The sequence below is a fragment of the Podarcis filfolensis genome, assembly GCF_964270895.1.
Source record: "Podarcis filfolensis genome assembly, chromosome: 15".
NCBI lineage: Eukaryota > Metazoa > Chordata > Lepidosauria > Squamata > Lacertidae > Podarcis > Podarcis filfolensis.
The window spans coordinates 30,985,938-31,001,388 of NC_139618.1; the positions used below are offsets into that span (position 1 = coordinate 30,985,938).

General features: G+C 46.0%; 1 protein-coding gene across 3 annotated transcripts in view; it reads left to right on the forward strand.

The window, feature by feature from the left end:
* KIRREL3 (kirre like nephrin family adhesion molecule 3) overlaps positions 1-13,837 on the forward strand; it is a 738,847-nt gene extending 725,010 nt beyond the window's left edge. For all 3 annotated transcript variants that reach the window (XM_083588556.1, XM_083588558.1, XM_083588557.1), the window contains 2 exons: positions 9,740-9,826; positions 11,868-13,837. In XM_083588556.1, coding sequence (XP_083444682.1) covers positions 9,740-9,826; positions 11,868-12,311 — 531 coding nt within the window. In that variant the 3' untranslated portion in view covers positions 12,312-13,837. The remainder of the gene's footprint in view (positions 1-9,739; positions 9,827-11,867) is intronic.
* Positions 13,838-15,451: the final 1,614 nt, after the last annotated feature.

A 15,451-nucleotide genomic window follows, 5' to 3' on the forward strand; every position in this document is an offset into this window, starting at 1 on the left:
GGAGCGGGGAGCTTGCATCTATCAGAGTATGGTGGAGGCTGGCTGGTAGAGGGAACAGGAGCACTTGGCGCTACAACATTTTATTGCAGGTATCGCTTGTGGTGCACTTTTCTCGCTGCACATTTTGGTTACATCCTGCATATTTGGGTTGTGTCCTGCCCATATGTCCTGCATAGATGTGTGTGTGTGTGTGTGTGTGTGTGTGTGAGAGAGAGAGAGAGAGAGAGAGAGAGAGAGAGAGAGAGTCTGTAAGGATGATTGTCCCCTCTCTTACAGAGTTATTTTTAATGTTTACTGAGCTAATAAATGCAAGGCAAGGCACTTGGAGCACACAGTGAGTGTTGTCGTTACTACAAAACAGCCAGCAGCAGCAGTCAACCTCTCTAAAAAACAGCCAACTGCTGCCTTCCAATGGTGGAAGTTTGTATGATCATCAGGCTTCACAACACCAGCTTGTGCCATGGTGTAACTCAAGGACACTGGCTAAATTGATTAGCAAAGACCTTGTTTGCTCCAGGAACGGGGTGGGGGGGCGGGCAGCGGCAGTTTTCAAAACAAAACAATCCCTACTTGGTTGCTGAGTTTGAGCCACAGAGTGGCTCTCTGGCTTAATCCCTAACTCGGCCACCACTCGCTTCCCAGTCTGACATTGTTTGCTGGCGAGCGGCGGTGCCAGAAGGAATTAGGAGCCATTTGTCTTGTTTTCCCTCCACCTCCACTTCCCCACAAAATCTGGACATGCCCTTGAATTCAACGGTCCTGGCAATAAGTTAATGGCAGCTACTCAACTTTAACAGGTCTGTGGGTAGCTTTATCGCCAGCCATCTGTGTTGACAGCAGCGTAACCAAAGCTCAAAAGCATATTGGAATCTTTGGCCATATGGCGGCCAGGAAGGGAGAGCCAGTGAGTCCAGGAGAAGAGTTTGCATTATATACAAAAGCAGGTGCCCAGAGAGGGAGGCACATCCCTTACCTGACAGCTAACAGGACAAGGTTGTCCTTGGGGTCCATACACAACAAGAGAGCCATGTTTCCATAGAATCATAGAACTGCAGAGTCAGAAGGGAATCTGAGGACCACCCAGTCCAACACCCTACAATGCAGGAATCTCAATGCAGGACTCCCAGCTGGATCATTAACACACAGCCATCTCTATTAAGGGCATACCACTTTGCCAATGCAGACTTTATTATCATCTCCTTTTAGAAACATGAAGAAATGAATGGGATCCGTTCCAGAGCTTTTCGCCGCTTCTGCGCATGCACGTGGTGTCATTTTGAGTGTCTGCGCATGCGCAAGCAGCGAAACCTGGAAGTAACGCACTCCGTTACTTCCGGGTTGCTGCAGAGCGCAACTCGAACACGCTCAACTCAAAGCGTATTCAACCCGAGGTATGACTGTAGTCTGTCAAACATTCAAAGCTTCCCTAAACAGGGCTGCCTTCAGATGTCTTCTAAAAGTCTGGTAGTTGTTGTTCTCTTTGACATCTGGTGGGAGGGAGTTCCACAGGGAGGGCGCCACTACCGAGAAGGCCCTCTGCCTGGTTCCCTGTAACTTGGCTTCTCGCAGCAAGGGAACCGCCAGTGATAACTTATACAAAGCTAAAAACCATTTAATGCTGATTTTAGGTGTTTTATTATGACTGCAGCATTTTTATTATTGAGATGCGTTACTGTAAGGTGCTTAGAGGTTAAAGCACTAGAGAAGACCTTTTCAGAAAATATCAGTCAATAAATCTCTCTAACCTGTTCCTCACCCCATTCTGCAAAACACTCTCAACACCTTCTCCTTCCCTTGATGCTACAAAAGGCTTACTTCTTAGTCCCTTTTACCATCCTGGCCAGTAGACCAGTTCCACGTTGACTGCTGGGCCAAAGCTCTCCCATTCTTTTCGACACCCTTCTTCCAAACATGTGCTTTGAGTGCTTCCTGATGAGTATTCTGTTCACGGGGATAATCTAGCCAAGCACTTTCCATTTTATGCTTTTCATTAAATCTCACCAACATCTAAATAACAAAATCGATGCTTTTGTCAGCAGTGTGACATGTAGCAATAAGATTCCTCTTCCTGGTTTTGCTTCCCTGCCCCACTTGCCCACAAACCGCCTGGTTAGTTTCCTCATGAGAAAGCAGCACGGGCAGCAATTCAGCTCATAGGATTTTGCAGGTCCAGTACATCACAATCACAACCAGGAAAAGGCATTTGAAGTTACCAGGTGGGTGACGGAGTTCCCTGTATGGAACTGCCATGCCCCTGTTACAGCAGATTTGGTCTCGATGGACAAATGTCATTGCCTGATATAAGGCACCTACATCTATTCCTAAATAAACATGTGTAGTTTCAGGATCTCTGGGCTTGAACTCTGGGATGGGAAGGAAACCTAGCGAGGTGCTATGGGCTGCAGGCACGCAGCACGCTCAGGCACGGAGGGATTATAGGGGTGGCCAACATTGCCCTCTGCAATTGGCTGGCAGTATGGAGCATCTGGATTGGCCAGACGTGGTATAAATAGCATGATCATAGCAGTGAGTCAGGACTTCTGCCTTTGCCAGCTAAAATGGGCTGATGCTGAGCTTCCGGGTTGGCGCCATCGCCGAATGGCGGACTCCCTCCGAGCTCCGGAGGGAGTCTGCTCGGCAGGGGCTGGGTTCTACCGCACCGGCGATGCGGGGACCCTTAGAAACCACGGCCACGGAGGCCGTGGACATGGAGACTCGGCTTGCACCGTTAGCGCCCTCCCGACTCGTGAAGGAGCCTTTTTAAAGGCTACGGATCGGGTGCCGGGGAGAAGCGTGGTGCCTTGAGTTCTCTGCTTCCCCTGCTGAGCGAAGCCGCATGCCATTCGGCGGAGAGCGCTGACTTCTTCCATTGAAAATTCGGACTTTTCAACAACAACCCGTGAGTAAATTTGGAAATCGGGTTCAAAAGGAGGAAAAAAAAAATTTTTTTTTTCGAATTGGATACGAGCGGGGGGGATCCAAAAAGGAAGTCAGTCCCCTCCCTATTGTAAACTTTCCAAAACAAGGACGGGGAAACCAAGACCCAAAAAGGCTTGCATTGCTGATAAAAATCCAAAATTTCACGATGGGGAACTACAAGAACTGTGCTGGAGGAGGAACTGGAGAAGGGAAACGCAACCCCCCCCCCTGGGAACCGGGGTGACTGAAGAGAGAGCCTGGTGAAAGGAGTCGGAGATCTTGACAGCTGTCAAAATAGCTGTCAAAGTCGAAAAGCGGAGTGGATTTTATTATGAGAACTTGGCTGGTTAAATTTGATACAATTTGCTACAACTTGTTAAAATTTGGATACAAAATGGCGAATATGGATAACAAATTGACTTTTGGATTAGAGGAAACAAAGATACAACAATCCCCCTTGAGGAGTTTCGGGACATTACAAGGATTGGGAAAGTGGAAAAACACCAATGGAACTTTACAGGACTGGTTATCTTCTGGGAAAGCTGCAAAACGGAAATAACATCTCGTCTTCAGGGTGTTCTCTTTTTTGTTTTTTTAAAGGAGACAATAGATTTTTCTATTGAAGAAAGGAAGGGACTGAACGTAAGGTTTTGCCCCTGAATAACAACCATCCCTGCAGACTTACCAAACTTTCGAACTACAACGTTTTAGCAGCGGAACAAAGGGAAATCAGACTACAACCTGGAAAGAACAATGGAGGGAGTTCTATTACAGTTTTATTAAAGACTGAAGTTAAAGTTTTGAAAAATAATGATAATAATAATAATTTTGATTTTCAAAAAAATTTATTTTTAATTTTAAAAAAGAAAAAGCCAGCAAGGAGCTGGGGAAAAGTTGTGATTTATGGTCTTAAGAATTCCAGGCAGACACCAGGGGTTGATGGTCAGGGGGAAATTAAACCGGGGACAGGGGGGGGAGAACTAAAACTCCAAAGGCTTGCCAACTTGGTTATTTTTTGTTGAATTGGTCTATTATTCATTATATTTTTTTATTCTCTACCTTTTCTGTTTCTATTATCTGGGGTGCTTCTTTTATTAAAAAATGGAAATTGTGGAATGACATGGGGTGGGTCTTGGGGAAAGAACACTGGGTTTTTTTTTTTTTCTTTTTTTTACTGTAAAACAAATTAAGTTTCAATTTGAATGGGGAACTTGTTTGGCCAACAATATGAAAGGGGAATATGGTAGGGGTGGGGGAAGGGGGGAGTCCCGTAAAGTGATATTTTTTGTATTTTTGAAAAATTTTAATAAATATTATTTAAAAAAAAAAAAAAATAAAATGGGCTGATGCTTGCTGCACTTCAAGTTCTCCAGCTCAAGCTGCTGATTTCAGTGGCCTTGAGATGGATGCACCACTTTAGATTCAAGGATGGCCACTCATAGCCTTGTCATGGCCCTGAGCGACAGGACAGATCCTAGGAGGTCCTGAAGCAAGGGAACAAAGGGCATTGATCAAATCAATATTCCCCTTAAGCCAGGAAGGGACATTGACCAGTGGTCTCAAGTCCAATCGCCAGCATCACCAGGTGGACCAAGAGAAACTCCGCTTGAAATCTAGAAAGTCACTGTTGGTCATTGTAGACAATTGGATCTGTGATCTGACTCAGTAGAACACAGCTCCCCATGATTCTAGAAGCCCGGGTCTGTGTGCAACAAACTCGGTGCCTAAGGAAGAAGTCTGCCAATTTCAAGTATTTTGGCAAGAGAGTAAGAAGAGGTTGGCTGCATTTCCCTGATACTTGCTAATCCTGCCAGGTCACGTCACTTTTTGAATCCATTTTGCATTGTTGCCACTGTGGTTTTGCTAATTGGGACTGGAGTTTGTTTGCTGTGTTCCTCAAAGCAAAGTTTCCCAAGAGTGTGCTTTGTTATGGCACACCCAGCTGTGATCTGAGGCTGCAGTGGATCCTTCCTAACATGATCCATCGTCCCAAAGCTGCAGGCCAGGTGGCTGGAAGGCAGCTGAGTTGTCAGTCACTTTCTTAGCTTAACCGGTCACATGCTTAGTTATCACTGGACTAAGTTTCAGAGACTTGAAATGGATTCCCTCATTTCTCCCATAATGCATCTGTGTAGAACAGGAAGAAGAACTCTCTGCTGCTCTTCTTTTCTATGGTTTCATCAAGATACCACACTGTATCCATGTCCCAGAACTTTTATTTTGTTCCTTCCCTTACCCTATGTAGAATAAGGTACTTTTTACAACAACTCCTTTCACTATTAATTTATTGTTTTTACTTAGTAAATATATATTGTGCTCTTCCTCTCAAAGCAGCTCTGTTGTTTTTAAAGACTACAAAGTGCTGAGGTGTGTGTGTGTGTGTGTGTGTGTGTGTGTGTGTGTGACAATTTGACCAAAATTGTGGAGAATCAGGGTAAGGCTCATCAGTAACGTTAAGGGAAATACACACACACCAGCTTTCCCCACTATTTGAGCACTAATGTAGATAGTAACTAAACCTGAGCGTGTGCACACACACATTTTATTCCTCTGTGCATCCAGAAGTCCTATTATTATTATTAACAATATTAGCTTTTGTCCCTGCTCTCCAAATTCACACGTGCACTCACCTTCTTAAATTCAGAGCTTTCCCATTGCAATCCTTTTCAGAATACAGTGGACGCTTGGGTTGTGAACATGATCTGTGCTGGAGGCACGTTTGCAACCCGCAGCGTCCGCATCCCGCAGCACAGTGCCGCGTCTGCGCACGTGCGGGTTGTGATTTGGCGCTTCTGCGCATGTGCAAAGCACGATTTAGTACTTCTGTGCATGCACGAGCGCCGAAACCTGGAAGTAACCCAATCCGGGACTTCCAGGTTTTGGCATGTCTGTATCCCGAAATGCGCAACCTGAAGCATCTGTAACCCGAGGTATGGCTGTATACACTTACAGAGCTTTGCACAAGGCTTGAAATTCAGGTACCACACTGAACCACATCAGGGGTGAGTGGGGAAAGGCTTCCAAGGGGCGGTTGGGAGCTCAAAGTGGGCTCTTGGTTGCTCCTTTGCTGCAGCAAGATGCACTTCCAGCTGCCCATCTTCTGAGCCTGTTGATACCTCCCTTTAGCCTGTGGATAGCGCTGGTTTGGCTGAGTCACGTACTGACACTCAGAGAATGGGTTTGCTACTAGTATGCAAGATAATACATAGCACTTATTCCATAAGCCATGTGCTCCATAGTTAATAGGTGAAGGGGGAATCACAGTTCCATTGTCTTTGATTTATCCAGTCTCCTCTGTCCGTACTAAAATCAAGTCTTCTAATTGCAGTGCCCAAGCCCTCAAGGTGTATCAGGTTGCTAAGGCAGATCAGCTGAGAGGAAGACCCTCTTTTGCACCCAGCGGGGCTTTGAAAATATATATACCTATATCAACCCACCGAATTTAAGGGGCAGGTCTGGGGAATAGGTGGAAATGGAAGAGAGTATAAAGGAAAGGAGGAGGGAATGAGCCTCCAGCTGTTAGTTGCTGGAGTGAGATCATATTGAACTAAACCGCAGTGTAAACTTTATTAAAGGTCACACTAATGAATGGCTTAATTCTAGAATTATAAATTAACTCATGTGGCTTTTCCTTTGTGAACAACTGTGCTTTTCTGGAGCTAACCAGCTCTCTAACATACACACAGTGAGTTGAGCTGATATGGTTATACTGCCACCTGCTGATTAATGCCGCTATTTACATCTCAGAACTGCTCCAGAGATGGATGTGCAGAGAGATAAGCTTACTGAAAGTGAAGGGAGTGGGGAGTGTGCCCAAGTACATTGCCTTGTGTGAAAATTGCATACATGTTTGTTCACTTCAGCTTCCAAAAGGAAGAGAAGCTTTCAAAACTACTGTCTGGAGCCACAAAGATAAGTCCTTGCCGAAGACCACCTAGGCTGGGATGAGCTCTGAAGCAGTGGACTCAATGAAGGCAGATCCATTCAGGCAAATCAGGCACTGCCCCAGCCACCTCAGTCTATGCTAAGCCAATCCCCACCAGCCTGCCTTCTTACAACCAATCAGGAGAGGAGATGGTTCTGTCTCTCATAGGCTCTGGCTCCACCTACTGTTGGTCTCCCTGCCTTACACTCCATCAGTTCCATTGAGGAACAGCCACCACTGAGTGGACTTCCTAACCCACACTACAGCGCCTCTTAGTGTTGGATGGTGGTGGCACAAGGGTTAAATCCCTGCTTCTCATTCCTCAAGTGATCAGCCCAAGATCTACTGTAGACTTGAACCTGAGCACGCAGAGCTGCTGACTTCAACACAATTAAGTTTTAAGACGGGACCACAGCTCATAGACACAGTACATGTTTTGCATGCGGAAGATCTTGGATTCAGTCCTGAGCATGACTAGGCTGGCTGAAAGAAGAGATAGCCCACTGCCAGAATGTGGTCCCCTCAACAACACAAAAACATTCCCCTTCCCTGCTTTGGGATCTGAACTGCAAAGACAGCAGGGGATTGACTATCATCAACCCCTTTACAAAGGAACCAAAATGACATTTTTCAGGATCAACAAGGAAACCACAAGCTATTTAAAGGCACAGGGTAGTATCCAACGAAATTCTACTCAGAATAGTCCCACTGAAATTAAGGAACCTAAGTTAATAATGTTCATTAACTTCAGTGGCTCTACTCTGAGTAGGACTAGCATCAGATACAACCCCTTAGATTGTACTCACCTGGGTACTGCCTGAGACAGCATCAAATGGCCAATGCCAATACACACACACCCAGGCTGGGCTGGGGGCTGGGGGATAAATTCAATGAAGTTTACATTTAAACACAAAGCTATCAAATTCATACTTTATAAAACAATCCCCTCCCCCCAAAAAACAGCTTCCTTCAAATTCTGCACATCTCCACATTTTGCAATGCAGTTACCCAGCAAGTAACGTGCATAAAAATGCCTTGGTACTTGAACGCCTTGGTACTTGAACATTTTGGCTCCCAAATGCAGAAAACCCAGAAGTAAGTGTTCCGGTTTTCAAACATTTTTTGAAAGCTGAACGTCCAATGCAGTTGTCGGCTATTGTTTCCGGGGCGCCTGCACCAATCGGAAGCTGTGCCTTGGTTTTCGAACGTTTCAGAAGTCGAACAGACTTCCGGAACGGATTACGTTCGAGAACCAAAGTACTACTGTACAATGGTTAGTGTGCATCAAAACGCACATATTAATGAAAATAGCAACAAAAAATGTGTACACTGAGTCAAATTGCATACAAAAATAGGTTTATTGGAGAAAATTCACACCAAAATGCTGTCAAATTTTATTTTAAAAAATCCACAGATTGCTGCTGAAATGTGGAGAGCTCAGTTTAAAATGGGAGGGAAATGGGAAACTGAGAGAACCAAAATTGACAGATCCATCCAACCCTAATCCCAGGCCAGGTTATAGTGTATCCAGGGCCAACCACAGCTGGTGCAGAAAATTCCACAAGCCCCTCTCCCTACTCCCTGGCAGTAAGATAGTGTTGAATTAAATAACTAACAATTTACAGCCCTTTCGTGACCCTCAAAATTAGCAGCCTAGAGATCTCTCTCTGCATATGCACACACAATGCAGGTTCTAAATTTCCTTACCCCTATCCTTTTAAACTGAGAGGCCAGGACTGCAGTGCAACTGGAAATTCAGCCCACAGAAAGGCCACATTGCCCATTTTGGCTGGTATGTTCTCTTTTCTCACCCCGCCCCAGATTTAATACTTTTGACACATGTATTTATTCTATTGAATCAATTGATGCTACCAGCATTTTTTTTTCCACCTCCGAGCAAAACAAAAAAACAGGTGCCTTAATTTATTGCATTAAATAGCTGTATCAAAGACTTTCTGACAGATCAAGAGAAACTGCTGCAGGGGAAGGATTTCTGCCACCATTTGCCAAGCTTTTTTTAAAAAAAGGAAAAGAAAGGAAAAGAAAAGCTAGACGCCAAGCAACAATCAGGACTGTATTGTAGATTTAGAATTGTGATTAGCCTCTGCATTCAGCAGCAGTAATTCCACCAGAAGCCCCAGACTTCAGTGGCAAAGAGAAAAATGGGAATGCTGAAGAGAAGAGATCAATATCTAGAGGAGATAAAAGGCAACAGAGAAATTGGCTGATAACTATTCAGATCTCGTGCATCCCACCTTCCTGAAAGAAGGGTAATTAAAGCCATATTCTAATTAACTTGTACTTTGCCCCCAATCAGAAGCATCCTTTGCAGAAAAACTAATGAGGCTGGGAGAATGGGTTCTTCCTTGTGGATCCGTCTGTCTAACTAAAATAGAAAGCAGTCTTTAATTTGGGGCAGGAGAGGAGGGAAATGAGACAAAAGCTCTCTGAATAGTTGGGTGCTAAAGACTTCAGACCCCTCAACTGGTGCAGGTGAGAATCAGTGACCCCCTGCAAAAGCTCAGAGCCAAACCATACCTGCTCTGCAAATATGTGCATATAAAACTCAACACTCGTTTCAATTAGGAAGGGGTGGTTTTGAGCAGAGGAGTTGCGCTACTGAGCTTCTGCTACAACCCAGATCTAAGAGGAGGAGGAGGAGGAGATTTGCTGACAGCAGCTGGATGATTCCATCCTCCTTTCTACCCTGCTCCCTGTCCAAACTGCCAAAAATGCTGGATATGGGGGTGAGAGGGAAGAAGGCATTTCACAACCAGCAGTGCCATTGAGGTATCTGACAACGTTCCTGCTGCCACAGGCTGAAAGACGAACCCAGATTAATTCCATGGATGGGTGCTTCAACAGTATTTGCTAATCTGCCTCTCCTGTTTGCAGATGGACAGGAGCGAGTTCCAGCAGGATTCGGTCCTCAAGCAGCTGGAAGTGCTCAAGGAGGAAGAGAAGGAGTTTCAGAACTTGAAGGTAATTGACTACAGCAGGGGTGGGAAACATGTGGCCCTGGAAATGGTCCTGGACTTCAGTTCCCATCAGTGTGGACACAGTGCCAAGAGTTGATGGGAGCTGTAGTCCAGACAACATCTGTAAGGCCACAGGGGCAGCAGGATACTTACTACTTTACTCATGCAAACAATGCCACCTTGGGGTTAACAGATCCAGGGATTCCTTAGTCACCTGTATCTGGCAAGCAGTAAGGAAAACAAGTCAAGTCCGGTTTAAGCCAATGAAGCGCCACTAGAATCAGCATCAATACAATAAGCTCAAGTACTTATCACAGCAGGTAGCCATGCTTCTTCATTATACCATGAGAAGCTGGTAACCACCAGCGCTGCCACCTTTTACAAAGCAATTATAGTGAAATTTGGGGCAATTCACACAGCCAGACTCAATCATATTGAGAACATGGGTGAGAGTGCGGCCCAGAGGAGTTCAGCATGTGATGGCATCATCCTGTGGTTACATCAACAGCCCCCCAGTTCAGTATTCAAATCGGTAGCTACTGCAGCGCTCAAATGCCTCCAGCGGCAGCTTGGGGAACAATGTGCCAAACTCAATGTAGATCTGCTGAAACCACGTAACGCAAAACTCATTGTAGATAAGATATACTAAAACAGAGGCAGGGAACCGATTGTTGTTGTTGGGATACTGCCGGGAAAACGGGGGCATCAGGCAGGCATCAGGCAGGCCCCCAGCTGGCTCCAGCCACCGGCCGGCAGCCAGTCTCCCTTGGAACAGCATCAATCAGCGACATGAGCCTCAGATACGTTTAGAGACCCGTGCACGCTCTATCAGCAGAGTGTGCAAATCTTCTTACAGCAGAAGAGGCGGACAGAGAAATGTGTAAGCATAATGTATAGCATTTTATTCAGCATAGTTCAAGAACAAAGGAAAACATGTCTGCTTCCCTTCGTCTCCAGCAAAACAGCAGTAACCCAAAAGCTATATACAAACGGAAGTGCTGGAAGTAAACAGGCATGTGACCCAACAGTCATGCCTGTTCCCTTTTAAGGTAGAACAGAACGATATCCTAACAATTATCTGCCACCACCATCCCTGCAGGCCAAGTGTGACAGGTGGGTGGGGCCACTTGCTTGTCAATCACCTGATGCCACAATGATATCCGATGTCCTTTCTTCCCTGCCCGCATGATTTGAAATACAGGCGGCGACCATTTCCCTCTTCCGGGTCCAAAAGTACCCGCGTGTCAGTGATCACATGTCATTTGGACACTCCTAAAATGGCTCCTACTTGTACTACTATTTAAGAATTTGCACCTGAATTTCCTTCCCCTCCCACTTCCCTTGCTGTCCCTTTCCCCTTGTATGTTGTGTTTTTTAGATTGCAAGTCCGCAGGCCAGGAACTGCCTTGTTTAAATTTATTGTGTGTAAGCCACTCTGGCTGAATGCTGGGGTAAAAAAATACAGTCGTACCTTGGATCTCAAATGCCTTGACTCCCGAATGATCGAAACCCGGAAGTGAGTGTTCCAATTTTCGAACGTTCTTTTGGAAGCCAAACGTCCGACGGGGCTTCCGATTGAGTGCAGGAGCTTCCTGCAGCCAATCAGAAGCCGCGCTTTGGTTTCCGAACGTTTTGGAAGTCGAACGGACTTGCGGAACAGATTCCGTTCGACTTCCAAGGTATGACTGTACTCTTAAATAAAGGCGCAGCCAACAGTATAAACTGTTAAGTTGAGGGTGAACATATCAGACGACACAGCGATTCTTCAAACAGCTCTTGTTTATCCACAGGCCAGAACAGAACTGAACTGAAGGGTTCAGTCAGCCTGCTTATATAGAGCTCCAGTACAACGTAACTGTAACAATTTTCTAAAACTATCCAATCACTGAACGTCACTTTCGATCCCTTATTTGCATAACTATCTACAGTATCCCCTGCTGGCCCAGGGTGAGAACTTCAGTACATAACATAAACCAAGAAGTCTAAAACACAAAACACGCACCCTGAGCCAAGAAATAACTCTCCCCCCCCCCCATTTCTTCCAGGATCCCACTAATGGTTATTACAGTGTGAACACCTTCAAGGACCACCACTCCACTCCCACCATCTCCCTCTCAGGCTGCCAGCCGGACCTGAGACCAGCCAACAAACAGCGCGTGCCCACGGGCATGTCCTTCACCAACATCTACACGACCCTGAGCGGGCAGAACCGCCTCTACGACTACAGCCAGCGCTTCGTCTTGGGCATGGGCAGCAGCTCCATCGAGCTGTGCGAGCGGGAATTCCAGCGGGGCTCCATGAGCGACAGCAGCTCCTTCCTGGACACGCAGTGCGACAGCAGCGTCAGCAGCAGCGGCAAGCAGGACGGCTACGTACAGTTCGACAAAGCCAGCAAGGCCTCGGCCTCCTCTTCCCACCACTCCCAGTCCTCCTCTCAAAACTCAGACCCCTCCCGGCCCCTGCAGAGGAGAATGCAGACCCATGTGTGAGGAGGATGGGACTGGGACATGGAAGCGGTGGTGGGGAGGAGGAGGAGGAGGAGGAAGAGGAGGAGCAGCAGGCTGGGACGTTGGAAGAAGGCAAGCTCCCCTCCCAGCCTGAAACCCAGCCCTGCCGCCAGCCGGGGTGGAGGAGCCTCCTGAGGTCGGCAGGTTCTGGGTGGGTGGAGGTTGTTTTGTGGTTTTATTTGCATTCTAGTGACTTTTTCTTTATAAGGCCTCAAGACACTTTCTCCCCTCTTCCTCACTTAAGAGGAGAAACTGCAGCCCAACACACAAGGCGATGGGAGCTAGGACTAGGAGTCTGTGTTGCAGGTAAAATAGTCCATACAAAGAGACACGTATCTTCCCCTCCTGGATCTGTTGACCCTACTGAGCAGGTGGGGAGAACCTACGGCAGCTGAACCCAAACTAATTTTAAGCACAACAAAGTCTGTTTTCTTCCTGCAGCAGACTGGGCTTAGGGGGCCATGGGAGCGACAGAAGGCCCAAAGACAGGCAACTCGTTTGAGTAACTGTAGGTCGGAACAAAACCCATAAGCTTCGTTGGTTGCTTTTCCATATGTGTAACAACGGCATCCTCTTTCAGGGAAAGGGTTGGGGTTGTAGACTCAACACCACAGGAGAACCACAGGAGAACCCTCTTTCATTCCATAAAATATGAGCTCTTCTGGCTGCAGGATGTTTTGCGACAACACATGGTCTTCCTGTTGACCAGCAATTTTGTATTTCCTGATTCCTCTGAAGATTACCTCTCCCATTTTCACTTGATGGGGAGAGACATACATGCTACCTGTCAAGTTCTCTGTTCTTGGTCACTTCACAAAGAGAAGGTGACCAATGCTCCTGGTGTCTTTCCCCTCCGCTTCCTCTTCCTCTATGACATCACTTCCTGGACTGGACATTTTGGAGATGGCACACCTTCAGAGCTATCAAGTTTGCCAGCCTACTGCCCTTCCTGCCGCTTAGCCCCATTTGCAAACTGCAATCACACAAAAAAAATATTGTCTTCAAACAACCTCAAAGAGTTTGGCTTACTTTAAAGGAAGTTCCGTAGAGGGGGAGAGGAACAGTCATTAGTGTAACTTAGTGTGCACTGACTGCTTAATTCTGGTCGTCTTCTTTTTTTTTTTAACTTTATTTTTGTTTGGTGTTGAGTGTTCATAATATTACAGTGTGTCTTTGGACTAAAAGCAAAACAAAACCTGGAGTTGAAAACTTTTAAAGTGTCGATTCTCAGCAGAACACACAGACAGACACACAGACAGACACGCACAACAGGAACGCTCTGGTCTGGATCAGCTGCAGAGGAACTGTTGGTGGACAGAGGACTGAGCTCATAATCTGAGTGACGTGTGACAATCACAGAGAAGGCCCTTCCCGTGGGGGCTACTGCGAGTGAACATAGAGCATTTTCTTACTGCTGCTTGTGTATTTCCTCCCCCCCCCCACCCTATTCTCTTACCCCCTCCCCCCAATAGCACAACTGGAAAATTAATACAAGAGTTGTTACAAGTGCCTTTGCAGTGAATTCATTTGAAAGCTTGTCAGACAGAAGGTCTCCATTGCGAAAGAGAAATCGCATACACCTATTCGGGTGAAGGGTACCTACAGAATGCCCCACGATCTCAGGGCTCTTACAGATACCCTATTCACTGAACACTCATTCTGATTTGTTTGCACAGGGGTTAAGGTGACATTGCATCAAAGCAAGTGTTGTCTGACACTTTCCTATACATTTCACCATCACTCGCCTTAATGCAAAAAGTCCAATCTTTGGGGGAAGTTGGTTTGCTGCACAAGGACTCCCAATCAACCATAATTGTACAACCTGAATTTACCAGTATGTGATTGTATCCCACCCCAACAATGGCAAGTCTGGAAGTGCCCTCCATTCAATGCCAAGTAGTAGCTAGGTCAGGGGTCAGCAAACTTTTTCAGCAGGGGGCCGGTCCACTGTCCCTCAGACCTTGTATGGGGCCAGACTATATTTTTTGGGGGGGGTGGGGTGGGAAATGAACGAATTCCTAAGCCCCACAAGTAACCCAGAGATGCATTTTAAATAAAAGGACACATTAAACTCATGTAAAAAAACACTGATTCCCAGACCGTCCGTGGGCCGGATTTAGAAGGCGATTGGGCCAGATCCGGCCCTCAGGCCTTAGTTTGCCTACCCATGGGCTAGGTGATCAAAATGTACCAGAAGTATTATTATTATAAAATTAATTTTATGGAATTGTAGAGTCAGAAGGGACCTTGAGGATCATCTAGTCCAACCCCTTGCAATTGCAGTTGTCCCATACAGGGATTGAACCTGCAACCTTGGCATTATCAGTACCACCCTGTAACCAACTGTTGCCTAATACAAAATGTTTCTAGACAACTTACACACATAGTTATAAAGTGACCATTGGGTATAGCAGCAAAACAATGATCCCCAAATATCTATCACTGAAACTGCAGTAAGCGTGACAATATTCACTCAGAACCAACTGGGAGATGAGAAAAGGCCACCCAAAGACCTACAAAACAAGCCCATAAATCTGCTTTAACAATCTACACTGTAGCAGCCAAAAATAAAAATCAACAACCCAGCATTACTAATAATACTAACAAAGATGTACTTCTGGCACTCCCTGTAGGGGCTCCCCCAACCCCCCAAACCCAGAAAAATACCCACCTGGCTTCTGGGAGGTTCTGGCCTTCTCAGGCCAGCAGGTAACAATCAAACAGCATGTCTTCTTGCTGGGATTCTCCTCAATGGCAATGCATCAGCAAACACAGAGCAGGGCCCAGGTGGGGTAAAAGAGTCACACCTGTGTCATGATTGTCCTCTCTGCTGCATTCTTTCACCCAGGTGGGTGACTATGGGGGAATCAGATGCATAATACATCTCTGACCTCCTTCCTGGCAGCTGTTCACTGAGGGTTTTAGCCTTTTAACAATTTATTTGTGCACAAGTTTATATTTTCACATAATGTGCAGCAGACAAGGAGGTGTGTCTTGATTTTATGAGAACTCTGTCTGGTACAAGAAAGCTAAAAATAATCACTTTGAAAATAATCACTTTGAAAAACAGATTGGTCCACGAAATGCGTATCTTCAGATTGACTGTCCACAAGACATGGAAG